At 43.1% G+C, this 22,062-nt stretch overlaps 1 protein-coding gene across 1 annotated transcript; it reads right to left on the bottom strand.

Annotated features, from left to right (window-relative positions):
• Positions 1–264: 264 nt before the first annotated feature.
• Positions 265–12,832, bottom strand: SHCBP1 (SHC binding and spindle associated 1). Its single transcript, XM_039558559.1, has 13 exons — positions 12,711–12,832; positions 11,943–12,131; positions 11,224–11,339; positions 10,366–10,574; positions 9,500–9,592; positions 8,534–8,767; positions 8,262–8,427; positions 6,862–6,982; positions 3,237–3,368; positions 2,250–2,368; positions 1,438–1,524; positions 957–1,098; positions 265–720 (listed from the first exon to the last, which is right to left on the bottom strand). The coding sequence occupies exons 1-13, from the start codon at positions 12,811–12,813 to the stop codon at positions 401–403; spliced, it is 2,031 nt and encodes a 676-aa protein (XP_039414493.1). The 5' UTR covers positions 12,814–12,832; the 3' UTR covers positions 265–400.
• Positions 12,833–22,062: the final 9,230 nt, after the last annotated feature.

Below are 22,062 nucleotides of genomic sequence, written 5' to 3'. Positions count from 1 at the left end.
AGTAGTCTGGATGCAATCCTGTGCCGTGAGCTCTGGTATGGCCCTGCCTGAGCAGGGAGGTGGGACCAGATGACCCACTGTGTTCCCTTCCAACCTGACCCATTCTGCCATTTGATAACAAAACTGATTTTAAAAACAATACATTATCAAGAGATAAGCCAGGCTTAAAATGAAGTGCAAGGGAAAGAAGTGCTATGTGAGCATCACAAAGGCAGCTCACCAAGGAGATTTAAGGTTTGGAAAACATGAGACAAAAGAACCAAGTGAGTTTTTAGCCCCAGTCCTTTAATAAGGATTACACTTGGGAAATAAAAGTGTAACAACATAGCACAACTCCTGGCATGTGATCTGACCAGTAACTGTACAAATCCTACTGCAATGCCAGCAGGAGTCAGGACAGTCAGAAAAGAAAGATACCAAAGCTTCCTTTCCCATTCCATTTGAACTGATTGCCCTCAACAGAGACAAACATTTTCTGTGACATTAAGTTGTCATCAGCTTCTGTAAAGCCCAGTTCACTCAGTCTTTTCTTGTGCATCTGGCACTTCTTCGCAGAAGTAGCCCCAAGTACATTTGCAATTTCAGAGTTGTTTTCAGTTTGTTCAGAAGTCCCAGCTCGCTTATAAAGCTCCAACTCATCAGTTACACATCCAGGTTGCTCTTGTCTGGAGCCCTCGGCACAGGCTGTCTCATCACCTGCCTGGGTAGGTTGTGTATTCCCTAAGGCAGGAAAGAGTCAATGTCACCAACAGTCATGCAAAACAGCCACATCATTAAGAAATCCTGGAATTAATTTTCTTCAATCTTAGCATTGTCACCTCATCCCACTCACTCTTTGGTTAAGCACTTCATGACAGCCACAAATTTCAAATAGAAGTTACGAATTATGCAATCCAAAAACCTGGGTATACTAGACTTACTAGTTTTACGAGTTTCTTCAAGGAAAAGAAAAATACCTTTAGTTCCCTGTGCTGAAGCATCCTTCATTTCAGAGGCCATCACTGGTCTAACCAGGACCACACCATATCCTTCATTATTATGGATCATATTATTAACCATGGTTATCTTGGGAGCCTCATAATCCTCATCTAAGAAGTTCTACAGAACAAAACAGAAATCCAACATGTCACGTCCAGCTAAAGGGATAAAAAACCTTCCAGTTTTAGGTAGAATCAGTTCTCTGCATTGGCTAGAGCACAATTATTTGCCTACACAAGCAGCATTGCAAAAGGTATTTTCTCCTTCTGGCAGATAAGAAATAAAACCAGGTGACTGCTTTGGTGGTCAGGCCAAAGCAAGCAAGTCCCATTGTCATCATGTGTGACGTGTACAAGTTCCAGCACAGCACAGCAGGTTTTAAGCCAACCCAAACCTACTGGCACTAATGGATGCAGTGATAACCTTTTGGCAAACCAGTACCTTGTGGCTGGGACTGACCTTGACCAGTATTCCCTCCTTGCAGTGGTGGATCCCATTGTGCAGCAGGGTGCACGCACTTCCTGGATAGATTTCCACACCAGCACCCTACAAGATACAGTTGGTAGCAGTTCACAAACAGTTCAGGCACATTTACAATGGAACTTGACCACTCCATGGCAGATCTTTGTGTTCATCTACCAGTTTGCACAATGCAAAACTCTTGTTACCCCTCCAGCTTCACAGCTTTGCTACCCAGCTCAAGCAGCATTACTCAAGGCTGACGCCCCCCATTATTACTGGCACCAGTCCATGAAGGCCTGCTGAAGAGTAGATGCACAGCTTTGAATTACTTGCTTGTTTTTCAGTCATCCCTCTCAATACCTCAAGCCCCATCATTCTACAAAATATCCAAATCAGAGTCCATTTTTGTGTTTATCATCCCTCTGTAAGAATCAAAGGTGCCAAAAAGGGCATTTCACTTGCATAACAAATGGAAATGAGAAAACTAGTTATGGGCAGAGAAACCAGGAAATCACTTTAAAAGTACTGCAGGACATGAATCAGCAATGCAAGCAATGATTATTTCACAGATGTCCCCTGTTACTGCATCACTTTGCTATCATCACACACAGACCAGCCTGACACGTTTCACTAGAGGCTACAAGACCCCTGGGACCAATCTTGATTCAGTAACATGTAGCTGTCCAAAATGAATTTGTAAAGTTCTCTCCAGAGCGACAGAAGCCACTCTGTAACTGACTGCACTATTTCGAAAGAGAAACCTTTATTTTCAATTAGGCAATAAATCCAAGTTAAGAATGAGTGTGTACCTTGGCCCCATAAAGATCTGAGTTTTTCATCAGTAGCTCAGCTGATGTCCTCACTGTTATTCCTGTGGTTTCACACTGTAACACACAATTCTCCAGCGTGGTTTTCCCATGATGGACATCTACATACACAGAAACAGTTATTGCTGGATGAACCAGTTCTGCAAAGACAAACGCCTCCAACACACAGCCTTAGAGCAGCTTTGCAGTGTGATATTTTCATTTCATCCACTTCAGATTCAATTCACTGATTTGTTCATGTGTGGTTTGAACTCATGCTGTTTTTGTGGTCTAAGCAGGGACAAACTGGTTGAAGATTTGTCTTAAAGTTTTTTTGTCTTTTTTTTTTATGACAGCAGTAATTCTTTTCATTACATTCCTAAGAGACTTCTGGACTCAAAAGATATTAAATACATGCATACAAGTGTTAATAAACTTTTTAACATGTTTAAAACCCAAATTTCTGTTGAGGCAAAATATTAATTAGCATCTTCTGCAAAGACAAGGCCATGCCCAATAAACTCATTGGATACAATTTAGACTTAGTTGAGTGTCAGTTTGAAGGTGCTGGAAACAAAGCCCTACAGGACTCCTACAGCACATGCTGTTCCTCAGTGGAGCACTGGCTGAGGTCAGCTGCAGCTGCATATTGCCATGGAGGCTTTTCTATGGAAAGTGGAATTTTTTCCTTTTCCACTCAGCCTGACACAGGCTGCACAGCACTCAGAGACACAGCAGATCAAGTCAAAAGATCTTATCCCAGTATAAGAATAAAGTGTAAGAGCCACAATAGCTTGAAAGTACAAACAGAGGTTATTTTGATGTCCACATTATGAGCAAGTTAAAAAAAAGAGGGGGAAGACTTGATACTTATACCTGTAGGGCTCCTCTCTACAATATTTTGTCAAACTGCAACACTGGGTCCCCTGCTTTAATTCTAACACTATTTATAGAAGAGTCACAAAAAGGTCAAGATGCTTTTACACTTACTTAAAATCCCCTCCACAGCATCATGTTGTACTAACTTCAAATTGGAGATCTTTATATTGGCTCCTGTACAGTCAAAGAAGTTGTCTCCTTTACCTTGTTTTTCTATCACGACATCATCTGGCAGGCCATAGCCTAAGGGCAGAGGTGAAAGATGCAAGTTTGGAGAATATCTGGTGACAATGAGGTGTTCAGTACGTAACAGACTCTTAAATTAATGAAAGAAGTTTAAAGCTTGATGTTTTAATACCTTGAATAGGATTTTCACCAAGTGGCCAGGCTACACGTTACACCCCCTCTGTGCCAAGGTATGGGCACTCCAAAAAGTTACCTTACTTGAATGGCACACAACAAAATGCAAGGTTATTTGAGAAAGTTGAACAAATGGGTAACTGAGCTCACATTTGCCAAGGCCGAAGTTCTCACTCCCAAAAGTTACAACAGAGAAGGGGGGATGCAGGAATTGAGGACACACAGGCACCTCCAGTCTGCTCTCCAAGGACAGAAGTTCACTAGAACATGCAAAGCTTCCAAAGAACACAGCGGGGAACAGCAGCCACACCACAACACCAGAAAAAAAAGTGGAAAGGGCTTGATACTGTTAGTATGCCTCACTCAACTTCCCTATTTGCCTGGAATTTGGGGAGAAATTCAGCGTTCCTGTGTTGCACAGGCTCCCCAATTAATTCGGTTTAAAAAGAAGCTTTCACAAGCACATGCCAACATTGATTTACTAAGCCATCCACAGTTGTCAGCATTTAAGCACTTACAGGAAAATTTATGAGCATGTAAAGCTTTTATTGCTTGTCACTGACAAGAATCATGATAAGGAAAGCAATAATGCAACATCCATTAAAGCAGCATGAGTCCTATCATTTTCTGAAAGCACACACAAGATAAGAAGGGCCCAAGCAGAATGCCAGCTTTTAACCAAGTACATAAATTAATAAATACTGCCACATGCAAGTAGAAAGGTTAAAAACAAACAAAAAAACCCCAAAAAAACAAAAAAAACACCCAAAAACCTGTGGTGATGCGATACTTTTACTGTATTTTCATATGTTCTCTGTACCCCGATGGTTCATCCCTACCTTCCCCACTTCTATTCCCAGTTGGCTTGCCCCAGACCCAAGCCGCTCCCCCGGTGTTCCCTATATTGTTGTTCTCCTCCCCTTGTTCCGCATCAATCACCCAAACCCCTCCCGTTATTCCCGAAAGTTCTGTGCCTGTCACCAGAGCCCCCCCTAATTACCCAAATATGGTCCCCGTCAATCCCCCGAGATCCTGCCCCCTCAGATACCTCCCCTCTTGGAAATTCCCTGAACCACGACGCCCCCATTGGGGCCTGTGACCCCTTTCCCTCCACCCCTCAAGACTGTTGGTTTATGTGAACGTCTATCCCTGTCCATATCCCTCCCTTAGAGATCCCTATTGGTCCCCTGACAATTCATCCCCATTTTAACGCCTCCCTTTATAAATTGTTCAGCTCTGATCCGGAGACCCTCCAATAAAGTTGGATTACCTCCTGTGGCAAGCCTCCTCACTACTTTTTATCCTCTCCCTCGTCTGGGCTGCTGTGCCTGGAGCTTCAGCTCCCCTGGGCAGAGCTGAACTCCAGAGGAGCAGCTTTAAAGCCGAGAGCCTCTGGTTGCTCCCCACTCCTGTCACACACCACAGGGAGTAGCCGAGCAGAGGAGCGAGCAGTCAGTGCGACACAAAAACCAAAACCCAAACAACCAACCTTTGAACAAGAGTCGGCAGAAAGTTTTAAAGACAGGCAATTTAATGCAAAGTTAAGTGATTGATATTTCAACACATGGTATTACCCAGAAACCTTTTCCCACTGCTATGTAGATTTAGGGTCACCCCTGGAAAGGAGGGGGCATGGGACAGTTCCAGCATGGAAAACACCACAGGACAGCAAAAGTCAGATGTAGCTTAACTTCTCACCACTACAGAACGAGGTTATTATCCAAAGCAGGAGTTTTAGGAATGATTGTCCTACAGAGTGCCTGCAGTTTTCTGACTGTGCCTTTAGCTTGCTTTACACTTCACCTCTGAAGCAGCAGCCCTAGAACAAAGGAAGGTTCACCTGCTGCCCAGGGGTGTTCACTCCCCAGCAGGGCTGTGCCCCTGCCTGAGGCTGAGGGGCTCCACAGGCAGCCCAAGGCCACTGTCATCCACTGACACGGAGCACAGACAGAGAAGGGCTGATGCTGCAGGTTCCCAGCCAGCTTGAACAACTACGGCACAAGCAGAAGGGAAGTTCTCAGGTGCCTTTGCAACACCTTTTTGTCCAGCATGGAAGTTATCTTTACCATGACTTCCTGCAACAGCTACTGCTTGAGCCTTATTTAGTTCCTGAAAGTTTTTATTTATCCCTGACTTACTAATCTTCATACTTTCAACCCTGGTACTGACTTGCACAGAGGCTGGGAAAAAATAAAAGCTCTATGAAGCAAAGTCACATATCTTCCATGAGTCACCCCTTCATCCCAAAAAAGCCACCAAAGCAGCCAGCTGCTCAGATTAGTGCCAGCAAAGTTTGTCTTGATGCTCCTACTTCAAACGTTCCTGGCTGCTCCTACTGCTATAATACCTTATCTAACAGGAGTCCATATAAGAAGATTAAATACCTGACAAGTACTTGTTATTCAGAGCATGGTTTGTACTAAAAATACATATTTATGTGCCTTGCTCCTTAAAATAGAGCAGCTCATCCTTTAATGTGTGGTACTGCACTATTTGTATTTCAGTTTCCTCAAAGCTAGAAAAGCAATAAATAGCACCACACACATTTTAGAACAATGTCATTCTTGAGATAAATAAAGCACTTTATCGAGGTCCCTTGTCCTGCAGGTGCACTGGTTATCACAATGTGTATCTTTATAAATCAAACACACACAGGAGATGGGCAAGAAAGAAAATGACACTCATAAAACAAGAAGGGCGAGAAAAAGAAAAGTCCAGAACATCAGGAAATTAAACTCTCAGCCTTCTTCTCATTAAGAAGCTTTGACAAGACAAAAATGCAACTAAATAAGTGTATGAACAGCTGCAGAACCCCCAGTGATAAACAGACTGTAACACTGCAACAGAGTGCGCCTGCCTAAAGCACAGGAATACACTGAGAAATCAAGAGTGGTGAGACAGCAACATATCCTAGGCAAAGCGGAAGTATTTAAAACACAAATATTTTGCAAGAAAAATTCTAAAATCACATCTGTTGTGTCTGTTTCTACAGAAAAAATGTGTTAATCAAAAGCTTCCTCCTCCACCTGCGTGCCTCCCACAAGTGCACTCAGGTTGGCAGCCCCTGCTCCCCATCACTGACATGCTCCAAGTGCCATCACTAAATCCTAAGAGCACCTCCTGGCTCCTTCCTCCTGCTCTCACTGGGGCTGTAGCAGCAGTGGGGCTCAGAGGCTGCCCGAGGCCCATTCAGACATGCAAAGAACCACAAAGACATTTCTCAAGTACTCTTAAGTTAGTAGAAGCCTCTCAGAATACTTTGCAGAAAAAAGCAAATGCTCCTGGCAAACTCTGCAGAGAGTAAATCCTTACACAGAGCTAGTTTAAGGCATTCCATTTACTTGTTTAAGGACCTTTAGACTAGCAAACCTTCTACCTTCTATCTCAACGGAATCAGCAATGCAGAAGACGCCATCGACAACATAATGACCAGGACAGATGATGACTCTGTCTCCTTCATAACAGGCATTTACAGCTGCCAGTGGATCACAGTGAAACTGCAATAGACAAAAAAATACAATCAGATCCCAAAGAATGCTGTAAAAATGGATGCTTTTATGCCCTTAGAGCTTGCTTTCAATTAAGTGCTGCTGCTTTTGCTTAAAAGAAACCCTTTTAATGGTACCAATAATACAAAATTTCTACTTTGAATTCAAGAATTGTAGCCCTCTGTGGACAAAACCAGCATTAACACATGCCTTTGATGTTTGTGTCATGCCCATTCCCCCAAGAGAAAACTGTGGACACACAGATCAAGCAACACATTCACCCCAAAGCAAACTTCACCACCGCCTGGAGCCAACACTTCAATTGAGCCTAAGTGATTTGCCATGAATTTACCACAAAGAAATGGATGACAGAAGGTAAAGAAAATAAAAACCAAACAATTCAGCAAGTAGATCAGAGCTGGTCTGAATACTCCTGTGTTTGCTCGTGGTATGAGTCACCCCCAAACACAGTTCCAATACCACAGTGGTAAATAGTGTCCACATGGTCCTTTTCCTTGATAAAGAGGGCAGGCTGATATCCTTCACAAACATTACTGAGGAATTCTATACTGAAGGATGACAGCACAGAAAAACTACACCTTTATTGCATCCCAGCAAATTCCAAGGTAAACATAATAAGAGCATTTTTTCAGTTGCCAAGTCAGAAAATCAGATTTATAGCCTGGAAGTTATTCCAGGACCTTCCCCATGGCTCCATCTTGGCAAAGTGTAATTCATGAACATGATCAGAATACAGCAAACCATTTCATCTGGGTGCAAGGAATTCAGCCTGTTCTTAACTGCTGAAGTAGCAAGTCTTGTCTGAGTTCACTGAAACTAAACATAGCTGCTCCTGAAATAAATTATTTCCTACACAGTACCGAAGCAAGAAAATGACATTTCTTCCTTCAAACTCTAGATCATGATCAGCAGCATCAAGAGACATGGGCATTTCAAACCTAAATTCAAGTGTTACACCTTACCATGTTTCACTGTAGAATTATTACAGGTTCATCTCATTTCCTACACACAGGAAGTAAGTTGCTTGTATAGAGTACTCAATAGGCACAAATGAATAAAAAGAAATTATTTGTATCATCCAGTTTTACCACTTATTGTTTAAATTACAGTGACTTTTTTGTTTTGAACTGACAAAAAAATCCCAGCCCTGTAGTGTAGTATGTTGCAAATGTAGTATCTTCGTATCTTGCACATGGTAAATTAACTTATTCTTCCACATCGTTTCTTGAGAGGAAAAACTATTAGCAGACAATTCCTGTCACTGCACCTGTATTTCTAGGCCTTCACAAGATTCTGGGCAAAGTTTATCCCTTGCCAACAGATGAAGCAGACTTGCTGTCATGGTCCAGGGCACAACATGAGTGACCTTGGCACCCGTTGGTCTCAGTCCTTTAGCCTGGAGGCTGCCATACTTCTGGTAACCAAACACGTACCTGCAACAAGAGCAACACAGCCAACAGCTCTTCCTTCAGTAAACACCTCCTCTAAGTTATGTGATTGCCCTTAGGAGCCTCCTCCCCGCACAAACCTACCAATTACCTCAGCAGAGGATTCTCAATTAGTTTTAGCTTTTGTTTTAAGTGCTCCACTTTGTCATACAATTTTAGTCCTTCCACCATGGAAACATTTTCTGCTTCTGAGTCCGAATCATTGCTTGATATGCTGTTCCTCACATTTAAAAACTTCTCATAAAGTTCTTCACATTTAGCCAACAAGTTCTGATAATCAGCTACCAGCCCAGAAGGCACCCGGTGTTCCAGGACATCATAGTGCCTGCAATTCAGAGCAAGGGGTCAGCACATTCACAATCCTCAAAGACCAAACATGAGACTGGAGAGAACCTGAGGAGTTCTGCATCAGTGCTTAAGTCAAAGTTCTCTGCAGTCTGCATCAACACTGCTCCACTTTATTTGCAAGCAGCAAAACGAGAAAATCAGAACATTTTACTTTCTAAATAGCTGCCCATCCGCCTTGAAAGATTGTATACAACTATCAGAAACTCACTCTAAAATAAAGGCATAAGCACAGCCATAAAAAAAGGGTAACAATTTAGAAGGTAATATCTAAGCCTTTATTAGAAAAACTAAGAAAGATTCACACACATTCTTCCTGCAGAATGACCGATTTACAAGTTTTTGTTTACATTCAGCTCCATTCTGGTTTTTATTTTATGCCCAGAGGTAAAGAATGGAGTATCCTATGCCAGCCTTTATTAAGATTACAACTTGTACCAGTGTGAGGGTGACTATTGCTGAATTTAGGGCACCATCTGATGGAATGCCAAAGACTACAGGGAAAAACTGAGGGCTCAGAAATCAAGTGGCAGCCTCAGTTGTGCTCTCTTTCCATACAAAATTTTGACCAGCTGACAGTGAATGCTGTTACAACAAACTTGCTTTGGTTTACGAGTCAACAGGGTTTTTTTACACCTAATTTTGAGTCACTATTCCCACATGGCACATTCCAGTGGTTCTGCCCTAAGAACAGCAAAGGTGTTGCACTCACAGTCTCAGTCGAGGCTCAACACATCGAACGAAGTAATCAAACTCATCCTCCTCCTCCTCGTCCCACGTCCTCCAGATGCACTGGTAGAAGAACCTTTGGAAGCCAAGTGTGAAATCATACAGAGGAGAGCAGAGTCAAGAGCACTGGAAACACCAATGTAACCAATGTGAGAATTCACCTCAAAGCATCACCTTTCTCTAAATTCATGCTACTGTCCCCTAAGCTGCTCAGTACACACAGAAGTCACCTCTCCTGTTGCTTACCTGCATAAAGAGTTTTACTTTGTCTCTAAGTTTAAAATTCATAATAATTTCCTACTTCCTCAAAAGGGAGTGAACAGCTAAAAGCTGGATTTGAAAAGCAAGACTGACACTCTTCATATTCTGAGGCTTTTTGGTTGTTTGGTTTCGGCCAATCGCCCTTCAGCTAAGCTTTCTTTCTGACAATGTAGGTCATTCCTCCTATTTTAGCTTCTTTGTCCACTCCTAACAGCCAATTTTGTATAGAGATTTCAAACAGCATGTAGTGCCTGAAAGAAAGGAAGATGGAAAAGAAGAAAAAATATACAGAATATGTAAAGAGACACCTAAAGAATAAAGAGCAAATTTAGGGGAGGAGGCAAAATGCAAAAAGAAGAACAGGACCAAAAAAATTAAAAATCCACCAAAATGTTATTAAAGAGAAAGAATAGTGTATTAGGCTGCAAGTGACACAGTCACTCTGGGGTGAAAAAGAGAGGGAAAGCAGTCTCCTCAGAGTACCAGTCATCAGATTTACTTTGGAAAACTTGGCTTGTGGAGCTGCCAGCATGGCCCAAGAATTCAGGACAGGACGCACGGGGTACTAGCAGGGCGTAATTGTCCTACCTGACATGCTCTATGGCTAGTGCTGTCTGGTCAAACTCTCCTGACTCATCATACACAACCCACAGCTCCTGCAGCAGGATCTGATGTTCCTTCAGCTCCAGGAGCTCCTGCATGCATTCCAGGGTAAAGCTGCCATCCTGGGACTCGCACAGGAACGGCTCACTGAGCTGCACAACTGCCTTCAGAGCCAAGAAATTCACACCAACCACCTGTGGGAACAAACAGCTCTGCAGATTCCCTCAGAACTGCAGATCCAGCTGAGGGAGGGGAACATGATGTGCCTCAGTCATGGCCATTCTGGGTCCCAACTGACCCACACAAACCAACACAAATGGCACAGTACAGCCAAGGCCATCTCGACAGCTGAATGATGACCCGAAGTTAAGCTTCTCACATCCACAATGCTAGAGAGCCTTTCCCACATCCAAAACTTCATTCAAATCCCTCATAATGCTCATAGCAAGGCCAGTAAGTTGCTCTCTTTTTTTTTTTTTTGTTTTGTTTTGCTGTTTTAAAAAAATGGCAAAAGCAGTATCCTCAGACTCAAACAAACCAATACTTCACAGCTCTTTGGGACCCCTTTGAGGCTCATTTTTCAAAGTGCCCACAGGATACAAACAATCCAAGTTTCTTCTTAGTCTGGGCCAGTGACAGCCATTTTTGTCACTAACTGGACAGAAGAGCTGAGAGGCTACAGAGTTTTTCCCTCCTCAACCATGTGATAAAACTGCAAGTTTGAACATCCAAGGTTTGCAACAGGGATGTATGACCTGGACATTGAGAGACCTAGAAAAGTCTGTTGCAGAGGTAAATTATGTAAACTGGAGACAAATGCCTGAGCAGCAGCGATCCACTCACCCCAACAAGGACCTCAAACACATCAGTGCGCCAGATTGCCTGCCAGCCAGAGGGCTCAAGGACCTTCCCCAGGTATTCGGCTATGAACTGCTTCACCTCAGAAGCTTTGCAGTCAGCTAAAAAGAAATTGAAGACATACATTTATGCAAGGAATGGATGAAAAGTCCTCCGCATCACTGGAAAATGAAAGTCAACACAATTGAAATGTTCCTCTACCACCTGTCATGTTGGACTTCATTTTGTTTTGCTCGTGATAACCATAAGCATTTTTGCTAGTTTTCTTAGTATTGAGAGAGCTGGAGACCATCTGGTTTGTGCTCCTCTGAAAGACATCCAGGACTCAACATTCCAGTCACTGAAGGTTTCAGTGCCAATCGTATTAAGCACATAACCTCTGCCTTATCTTAAACAGGTTTACAATACACAAAAAAATTCTAGGAAGACCAGGTAAAAGAAGGCACAGAATCCACTATTAACACCTCTGCCTTTCCATCACTCAGATTTTATTTACTTATATTAAAATTACTGCCTCCTGGTCCACCAGCTAGAGCAGCTGAGGTTACAGCATAAGTGATGACAGGACACTGTATATTTTCCAGCCCCCATTATTAAAGGCATCTCGCACCTTAATATGCAAGTGACTCCATTTAAACTAGATCGTTTAAAGTCACTACAAGAAAACTGACACCACCTTATTTACCTATGAAAAAATTACTTACCCAAGATGTAATCCTGGTAAGCTCTGAATCGCTCGTAAAACAAAAGATGATCGGTGTGAAAAATATCTGGAAAAAGCACGTTCCCGTCTGGCACTGTTCTTCCTAAAGTAGTCCCTGGTTTGTCACGACTGCCATAGTCACTCCAGGAGTCAGCACTCGAATCACTCTCAGCATCTTCCCGGTGCAGATCTGGAAAGAGGAGCGGGAGTAAAGCAAACCCCACGAGCTGTCAGTTCAGCCACTCATTGGTCTATTCCCAGAGAACTCCTGTTCAGCCCAAGGCCTATCACGAACCTGCTTTCTAGGGCACGTCTTAAAATTATCCTTGATGAAGCGTTTCAAACCCATACACATTCCTCGACGCCCATTTCAGCGCCCGTAGTAGGCACTGACAAACATACCAGAACTTTACGATCAAAAGGAAAGAAACCCCACCACATTTTAGTGTTGATTTCCAGAGCCATCCCTACGTGCGCTCCCTCGTTTCCAGGCCGGTGCCCACGCCCCGAGCCGGGGGGCGGCTGCGGGGCCGGCCGGGTACGAGGGACGTTCAGCCAAGCAGGCGTTACCCTGCCCAGGGGGCGGCCCGCGGTGGATCCGAACCCCAGCCGGAGCAGCCCCGGACAGCACAGCCTGACCTGGCCGCTCCTCGCCTCCACACCATCCAGCTGCATCCCTCGGGCACCGCCCGAGCGCGGGGCGCAGGCTGCCCGCGGCCCTCCCGGCTGCCCGCGGCCCTCCTCGCCCGCGGGCACACGCAGCCCATACCTCTCTCGGCCTGCTCGGCGCGGTCCCGCGGGCCGGCGCCGGCACCGGCAGCCGGCGAGTCCCGGCCATCCCCCTGCGGTCCCGGCGGCCGCGGCTCCGCCATTCCGCCTGCTCGGCTTCAAACCGCCCGGGCCGCCAACGGCCGCGCCGGCGCACGCCTGGGGAGCTGCCGGCCACCAGCGCCGCGCCCTCATTGGCTGGCGGCAGACAGCGCCCCGTCTTTATTGGCTGGCGGCAGAGAGCGCCCCGCCCTGATTGGCTGGCGGCAGCGGCAGCCGTTGGAGCGCGGGTTCCTCAGCAGCCGCCGCTGTCCCGTGCCTGGCGGGGCTCGCTGTGCAGCAGGGCGGGAACAGCGCAGAGCGGCCGGAGCCTTCCCCATCAGGGCCAACCGAGCCCACGGACTGGTGCGGTCCTGGCAGGCAAGGGGACGGGCGTTCCACACACAGCCTGGCGGCCGGGGATGCTGCCATCCCTGCCCAGAGTGGATGCACAGCGCCCGGAGAGAAGGAGCAGACAAGCCGCAAAAAATGTAAAAGCACCCAATAATCAGCACCCTCAAAAAAAGCAAACAAGACAAACAATAAAATTTAAAAAAACCACCAAAATTCAACACCAAATAAACGAACTAAGACCCCAACCCACGACAAAAGGAACGGAATTCTCCGGAGCGCCGGGTAGCCCCGCTTTGCTTTCAGCCCTGGCCGGTTCGTACACAAAAAGCACCTGATCAAAACGTAAAGCACGGGTCTGTTTCATGCCCCAGCCCTTCTCCTGACACCACCCCGTGTGTTTCGAGCTGTGACCACAAGCACCGATAGGGATTAAAGCCAAAGCAATTGCTCCGAAACAGCCGTGGCCACGAGAGGGCTGCCTTGGATTTCTGACAAGGCGATGGAGCAGCTCCCACGTCAGAGCCGCTTGTGTTCACTTTCCAAATATCGCTTGTTCTGCAGCAGCAGCACCGTGACCGCAGCATCTCACGTTCGGAGTACGCCAACAGCCCAAATTGTTGTAAACGAGGCTGAGACTTTTTGGAAAGAAAAGCCAGCCCGTTTATTTATTAACAACTGAGAGCGGGGACCCAAGCCCAGGCTCCGCGTGACAAGCCACAGTCAAACAACACTCAAAAAACTGTGACCCACGGGGTACTCCCTTGGACACTTAAGTTCCACAGGAGGACCCGGGACAGAGTCCCAGGACAATTCTTATGCCCTCTGTCAGTTCATGATTGGTGTGTTTTGGATTTTTCCTTTGATTGGCTCATTTCCAGGGCTTCTACTGCTCTTTATCAATACCCATTTTTGTCCAATCATTTCTTGAGGGCGTCGAAGATTGGATGATTCTTCATCCAGTAGCGGTCTAAGCTGTTGACATCACCTGCATGAGGTAATCTTCTAGTCTATCACATCATCACACCTCAATTACCTCCCACCTAGTGTTCACACTTTGATATTACACCCGTACAGTTTCGCAATATCCTCAATTAACATGTTCATCTATTTAACTATCAACTCCCCTCTTTTACTTGTCATGAACAGTAACAATCAACGCCCTGAAACAAATTCATTTATTACACAAATCATCCCGACATTACCGGAGTTGGAACTGCCGTAGGTCCACTGAAACCAACCCTTGCCCATCATAACCCCAGGAAGAGAATGGCTTAGTCCCCAAGACTTTTCTGTCATACGCTGTCAGACTTTAACCATGATAGTGGGCATGGGTGTTTAACCATCCACTTGTAGTTTTGTTCTATCAAAATTAGTTACAAAATTACAGTTAAACACCTAAGCAAAAGCTTATTTTTTGGCAAGCTCAGGCTTTCAGTGCAGCGTGTTTGTAAATAAAGTGTCTTTAAATTGGCACATTTTAACTTGATTAAATGGAGGGAAGGGATGCCATCCAGTGGGATTTTCACAGGCTGAAAGGGGGCTCTTGGCGAAATTCATGCAGTTCTATGAAGCCAAATAAGGTTCTGCACCTGGGTTGGGGCAATCCCGAGCACAGGTACAGGCTGGACAGAGAATGGACTGAGACTATTCCTAGGGAGAAAGACTTGGGGGTGTTGGTGGATGAGTAACTATATAACCATAAAGTTATGGGTATGGAGGTTTCCATATTATTTAGATGTTTAGGATTTTTTTTCTCTAAATAAGTACAATGAATTCAGGGACTCCTCAGGGCTTACAATGGGAAGATGAGTTCTTCCAAACCAAGGTGAAACACTGGCACAACACTGTGATCAGGACAACCCATTTACCCCTATCTCTTTTGTTTACAGAATAACTGGCAGCAGACTGTGTTCCATTTTGTAAGACTTACACACCATTCGGTTAACTATCCCCAATCCCTGTAAAAGAGCTCTTTTACTTCAAACAAACACAGCCCTGGCAGAGATTGCTGCTGCAAGTGTCATGGACATATCAAGCTCCATTTGGTCAAAAACCTCCACTGCAGTTGGTTTGCTTCCCCTCATACTGGAAATAGAAACAGTCCTCTTATTGTTGGAAACCTTCCACTTTCCAGCTTGCATGTGCATGCAGAGCACAAACCATCAGTTATTTTCTTGAGCTCAAACAGTTATTTTTCTCCCTACAATGTTTATTGATCCAATTTATTACTGAGCATGAATTAGTACTTTCCTGAACCTCATTGGGCAAGTCACAGTCTGTCTCCTTTTGCACAGCACGCTTTCCATTTACCTCAGCTGCTCTATTTTGCACTTTTTCCCATGCTTAGTTTTTTTCTTGTGTAAGACTGACCAGGTCTTTGTGCAGTGCAGAGGACTGGCAATATTCTACATGGAACATTGACACTCAAGTTTGAGAGGACGGAGAGAAAGTGGCTGCCCTCACATTCTCTTCTCAGCTCTCACACTTTTGAATGAAATCTGACTGCTGTTGCTCCTGTGAATGAGTCACTGAGATGCTTCTAAAACCCCCAGCCTTATCTTAGGCCCCAAATAGATTTTTTCACCTGCTGTTTCCCTTGAAATATTAAAACAGTGAGGAGTGCTCATATGCAGAAGTCTGTCTTTTGAAATCTGAAACAGGCCTTCACTTCAAAACTTGACACAGCAAATAGAGTTGAAAATCACAAAAGGTCATTCACTGCTTTACAGAAATTAGTGCAAGAGCCGCTACATAAATCTAAGGAAATGCAGAGAGGAACTAGTGTCTTACTACTGAAAGATAATGGTCTTTTGGTATTTCAGTAATTTTAACTGAAGAAACACAATGGTAAAACAGATCCCACATGTGGGATTTGGCTCATCTGGGTGTCCCAGACACATCACGAGCAGTCAAATCACAGTAGTTCCAATGCAGGTGCCACAAAGGCATCAGTGAGGCTGTGGCAGCTCAAAGCCTGGTGGTAGCACACCCCCCTGGGTAAGAGGAGCCTCAGCTGTCCACAGGGCAGGTGTGTGGTGGCTCCAGTTATTATAGGTAAGAGCATGCAGCCAACAGGGCCAGGACATCCCTGCCTTCTGTATGTGTGCTTATGAAAAAATCCATTCATCTGCAGGAGTGTACATAGGAGAACAAACTCACCTGGTCACTCTCAACCAGAACTTCATTGTGCCACTGATTTCACTGGAGCAATGTCTGTTCATGCCCACTGAAAATTTGATCCAGAGTTAAAAACCTGAAGAAAAACAGTAGAGTGTTTTAGGCAGTGTTCTTACCCAAAATAAAAAAAATCTCTTTATTCTAATTTGCTGCTTCTACTAGCTCTCTTTTGTGGACATACATATATATCATTCGAGAGCACAGACTATTTCTGCTTTAAGATGTCTTAAAATAGTGTCTTCTTAACCATGTCTCATTACAAGGCAACCTTAAATTACAAATCAAATTCAAAGATCAAATTATTTAATTACATGCAATGAAAAAAATTGTTCGTTAATATAAGGCTTGCAAATCAGAAAATATCTATGAAATATGTGGAATAAACAGCTGAGACAAACCAGCAGAGATGTGATAGTGATGGGAAAGAAACAAGTATGCACAAAAGAAAAAAATCCAGAAAGAGATTGCTATGTGCGACAGTAAAACATTCCTGTGTATTCTCCTCGTTTTGGCACACATTTTCTTTGTTGCCATGGCAATCATTGTAGTCTTTCTAGGCCTCCATTTCTGCACTATAAAATGCAGATAATATTTTTTACTGCATATGTTTCAGTAATTCATTTGCAAACCACTTTTATGGCAGGGGGTGGATGGTGTCACAAAACTGCAGATTGTTGTTAATTAGATGGCTTATTACACATTGGGTTAGATAACTGATGTCCTTTGACAGGTACCTCTTCAGTCTTTATATTTTCTTTTGTAGCAGTATAAACTTAAACCATTGTAAACCTAAATGCATTGATTCTCACTAGGAAAGCAATTGAATTTTGAAAACCTGTTCTCAATTTTTTTCAGCATCTTCTCAATATTGGCTTTTCAGGAAGATACTGGCTGGCTTTAGGACTGTTCTAACAGCCACTTTATATTTTAAAAAAAAATCCAGTAACAGCATTGCTTATTTGGATTTTCATGTTTATAGACCATTCTTCTCTTGCAATTCACTTTAACTGCTTCCAAAATTCTTACTGTTTTCCCTGCTGGGCATTGAGTTTTTCTTAACCACAAACATACCCAGTACTGCCAACCACTTAATTTTCAGAAATGCAAGTTTCAGCTGACTGACCTTGCAAACTGAATCTTGTGTCCTCTTATCAAGAAGGTGGTAAAACAGATTTTAGCCCTTTTGCTCACTGAAGGGGATACTGCAGTTCTGTTTTCAAGATCCACTGAAGAGCAGGCAAAGTAATGTTCTAGGAAACCCTGCTTTGAGCAGGGAGATTGGATTAATGACCTCCAGTGGTCCCTTCCAACCTTACCCATTCTGTGATGCTGTGAAAATGCTTCAGTAGAACTGGATGCAGCTGAGAACTGATCTAATATAGGTGAGGCATTCCTTTTTTTTCCTCTTTTTTTCCTTTCCTTATTTTACATATATTGAGACATATCAGCTACTCAGCTACGTAGCTGATACTACAGCTACTCAACCTTGCTCTCATCTGAGAGAACTTTCAATCTAGATATTGATTTACAGAAGGACTCTACATTATGATGGAAAGTTCAAGTTCATGCCGAGTGCTTGACTAAGACTCATTTACAACAGAAGAGCTATCGATCATGTTCCCTAGGAACTGGGTAGATCCCTTCTTCAGGTACTCATCTCTCTGGAGAAATGCCTTAAAAGAGCCAGGAAGCTCTTTTTGAGATGCTTCAAAGTTTTCAGGAGCACCAGAGGCATAAAACAAGCCTCATGCAAGGTGTTCCTCAACTGACTGCAGAGGTACAATAGGAACACAGCCCACAACAAAACGTTTTCTTTGTTTGGAGATAGACAATAGGCAGGCAGATTTTTCCAACAGATGTTAAAATTGAAATTAAGAATTGACAGGAATAAATACTTTGGGCAAAACCAGAAACTGTAGACAGGCTTCAGCTTTATGACTAATGCTGTGAGCTTCATATATCAGGAATTTAGCATTGTATAACAGAGTGAATGCTTTGTTTTGCTTTATTACTGTCAAAATTTTCACTGGTATCATTGCCATTACTGGCCCCTTAACTTTCTGCTGCTCTAGAGCTGCTGACCGTATCTTTGAAAGAATAGCTAAGATGCAGTGACTAAATGTGAGGATGAAATCATGATAACACCAGATGCAGAATGCAATAAACTGTTAGGCACAATTAGGAAGAAGGCATGGTTGAAGAGAATGGAAATCACTTGCACTAGTGATTTTGCATGATCACTGCACCTCTTCATTCATTGTAAACAAAACAAAATTAAATTTACTAATGATGCAACAGAATGCAGCTGTTGGAGATGGGATATGTTTTAATCTGTGCTTCCTTTCATCTCAGTTAAAATTTTGAACATGGCCATTTAAAAGCAATTCTCCTATAATTTTGTGATAGTTCAAGTATTTCAGCTTTTTTCCAGAGGACAGCTGTGTTGTTATCATGACAACTAATGTGTAGTAATGACAGATTTAGGTTTTAAAAATTAGCTACTAAAGTGTGTCAGAAAAGAGATAAATTAGCCTGAAGTGATTTCTGACAAACACTTGTCAGTGGGTTTATGATTGTCTTAGCAGATGGCAGTTTGGGAAGTTGGAGCTATCTCAGTGTGCTCCCTCCAGTGCCAGTTAGAGCAGAGACAGACACTTCAGTCTGGGCAACAGAAGCCAGAATAAGGAATGCAGAGTACAATGGACTTGTGTGTTGGGAATTATGGGATCAATAAAAGAACTATACAGGCAATAGGCCTGCAAGCAAAAGGCCTGTGTGAGAAAAACTGTCTGCATGAGAAAAATCCCTGTGTGAGAAACAAGCCTGAGAAACAAAGAGGGAGTTTTGAAGCGATGCAGCTGTGCTGATAAGATGTGCTAACCGGGAGAGAAGGAAGGCTGAACTCTGAATTCTTTTAATCATAACATAGCTGTAGAAGCTTGCCAATGTAAGTCCAATTAGGTAGAAGCAGAAATTTGCTTTGATAGGTTTTAAGCCACTTAAGAGTTAACAAGCTGGTATACTATATCAGTGCCTTTGGATTGCTAATAAACGGAGCTTGCTTTTATCAACCATATTGGCTGGGTCAGCAATTTCTCCCCCCCCCGGAGTCCACGGACTTTTTTCTTTTTTCCAACACTTGTGGATTTGCTTTTCTGGTGTTGATTTGGTTTTCTGCAATCTGCTTAGCAATTTGTGCATGATCACAATAATCTTATTACATGCTCCAATAATGACACAACATTTAACTACACACACACTTACATGATAAAGCCAATTCTTGTTCTAACAGAATTCTTAAGATATTTGGGAATTATAAAAACATATTGAAGGCCTTTCAGGACAAAAAAAGTTTCAGACAAAATACATGTTTTCTGTTCAGTACAGCAGGTACTGGGGTACATTCTAAGGTCTGTGGTTTATAAAACAATAGAATATGTGACCCAGTGATCCCCAACAACTGCAATCTATTTAATTAACAGAACAGCTTGTATCAAAAAAGCAGCTTTTTTTTTCCTTCAAAAACATATTTTGGTTATTTAGTGAAATGCTTTAATTCAAAAATGACAATGAAAAGATGCATTTCTACCTATATACACTATCTTTAAATTATACCCAAATAAATAAATAAAATAATTATTAAGTAGTGTAAAACAAAGTATTCTTTTTCTCTTTAAAAAAACCCTTTCATTTTATCCAAACCATTTTCCTCTCTGGTGGCCCTTTAATTAGCTGCAAATCTTACCCTTCAAAATGAGACCCCTATTTATTTAAAAAAAAAAAGATCTTAAAGTATATGAAGCCACTGCATTTCTTTCCTTTGTACATATCCCCACCCTGGAAGACTGTCTATAATGTAGAATACATTCCACTGAGATGGAAAAAGGATCTTGGCCAGCTAAAAAGAAAACAAAATTAAATTAAATTAAATTAAATTAAATTAAATAATTTCCAAGTTCTTAATGTTGTTTTTATGCTCTTTTTTTAGATAAACCTTTTTGTTGGGAGCAAAGCAAAGCACTGTGTGCTGATGAGAATCCATTGCTCTGTCTGTACGGTCGAGCTTCTTCACAAACTAGAGATTGTCCTTAAAACGGGACTGCTGCTAATGAGCTCTCTCCCTTGCCAGCTTCCCTCCTTGCTTTCCAACACAGAAAAAAAATTATATTTTATTGCTTTTTCTTTTACTACATCCTTTTAGACTCCCTCCTCTGATACCCTTGTTCTCTGAATAGGATACCTGTCATGGTGTTTGAAATAAAGGGCAACTTAAAAGCAAAGAGTATTCCTGAGGTAGAAAGCTCAGCCCCATACATGGCAGGACAGTGACCCCACCTGTTACTGGAACAAAGCTTGGGGGAAGCAAGCAATAAAAATCCAGTTAAAGCTGCATTAAAGCATAGGCAGTAGAGGGTGGCCTAATTCCCACAGCTCCCAGGCACTATTGCTGTGGTACACTCAGCACCTGTTCCAGGAGCTGGTGTCACATGGAAGCATGGATGTGCTCAGGTGGGTGGTGTTCCCAGGGGATGACAACAATTTCTGTGTGTTCATGACAGTGCTGATGAATAAAGGCTGACTCACCTCCTATCTCATCTGTAACATACTAAATATGCAGCCTCCTGCTAGACAGATAAAACTCCACTATTCCAAATCTTGTTCATAAAAAGCATCTTTTACTAACACCCTTCTCTTGGTATCAAGCATTCTGCAGCACTTGTAACCACATCCCTGGCATGTGCTCATCACTGACTTTTTCATCCCAGATTCCCTCCATTCATTAACTCCATTCCAAGTACAAAAATGCAGAGGTTCCCATGTTGTCAGTGGCAACAATACATCAGTCATCCCTACCACAGCACCCTGCATGACACACCAGCTCCTGTTTTCCTGCTGAAGTCTGGAGGAGTGAGCAGGCATTGAAATACAGCAGACGACCTGAAAAGCCTTCACAGGAATATCATCAATATGCTTCTAACAAATGTGCCCAGTGAGAGATCCTGCTTTTGACAAGGCAGCAGACAGACTACTCTCAAAAGCTGCCAAGAAATGGCACAGTCCTCATTCCCCATATCACAAAAAGGTGTTGCTGTCCAGGAGTTAACACTGGTACTGAGCCAGATCTTTCACCTCTGAGAAGATAAGGCTGAGCAAGGGGCAGGGAGAGACAATGTTTTTGTTCAGAGCTCTGCTACTGATAACAGGAAGATAACAGCAAGTGGTTTTCTCTAACTATCAAACAAACCTGGTCCAAACAGGAATATCCCATGTTTACATACATTTACTTTCTATGTGCCTCATCCATCCTGATCTGTAGCAATTTCCTTGAGTTCATCAAACATTATTCTTTATAGAACTCTGCTAATACCAACACACAGCCTGGCTTTTCAAAGTATATAATAGGTGAAAATGAAATGTCCCAGATATTGCACTGGAAAGATTGAAAGGAGTTACTGCACTCATCACTTGTCCAATTAGCCTGGGAAAAACTTGTCACAACTCCTTGCCAGAATTGATACATACTTGGGAATGATAAAAACCAGTAGCTCTTAATAAAAGGGCAGGACCAAATCTGGTTATTTTCAGTGTTAATCACACTTACATTGAGCTGTTGTACTGCATGAGAACCAAAACGTCCTCCAGAAACTTGCATAGCCAGGACAAAACTCAAAGATAAAGCATAAAAGTAGGGGCTGAAAGACCAAAACAGTAGCAGAAATCCCAGCCAAAGCAGTGAGTTTTAAGAGAGGACAGAAAATGTATCTGAGGTGTGTCTGTACCTA

The sequence above is a fragment of the Corvus cornix genome, chromosome 11 (assembly GCF_000738735.6).
Source record: "Corvus cornix cornix isolate S_Up_H32 chromosome 11, ASM73873v5, whole genome shotgun sequence".
NCBI lineage: Eukaryota > Metazoa > Chordata > Aves > Passeriformes > Corvidae > Corvus > Corvus cornix.
This window is presented reverse-complemented; position numbering and strand designations above follow the sequence as displayed.

Excerpts from the sequence above, each read along its gene's own strand:
- SHCBP1 (XM_039558559.1), bottom strand. The coding sequence starts at position 12,813 with ATGGCGGAGCCGCGGCCGCCGGGACCGCAGGGGGATGGCCGGGACTCG. Across the intron at positions 11,340-11,942 it reads TTACCAGGATTACATCTTGG|CTGACTGCAAAGCTTCTGAG; the intron begins GTAAGTAATTTT and ends ATTTCTTTTTAG. Across the intron at positions 8,768-9,499 it reads GTTGAGCCTCGACTGAGACT|GCACTATGATGTCCTGGAAC; the intron begins GTGAGTGCAACA and ends TCTGAATTGCAG.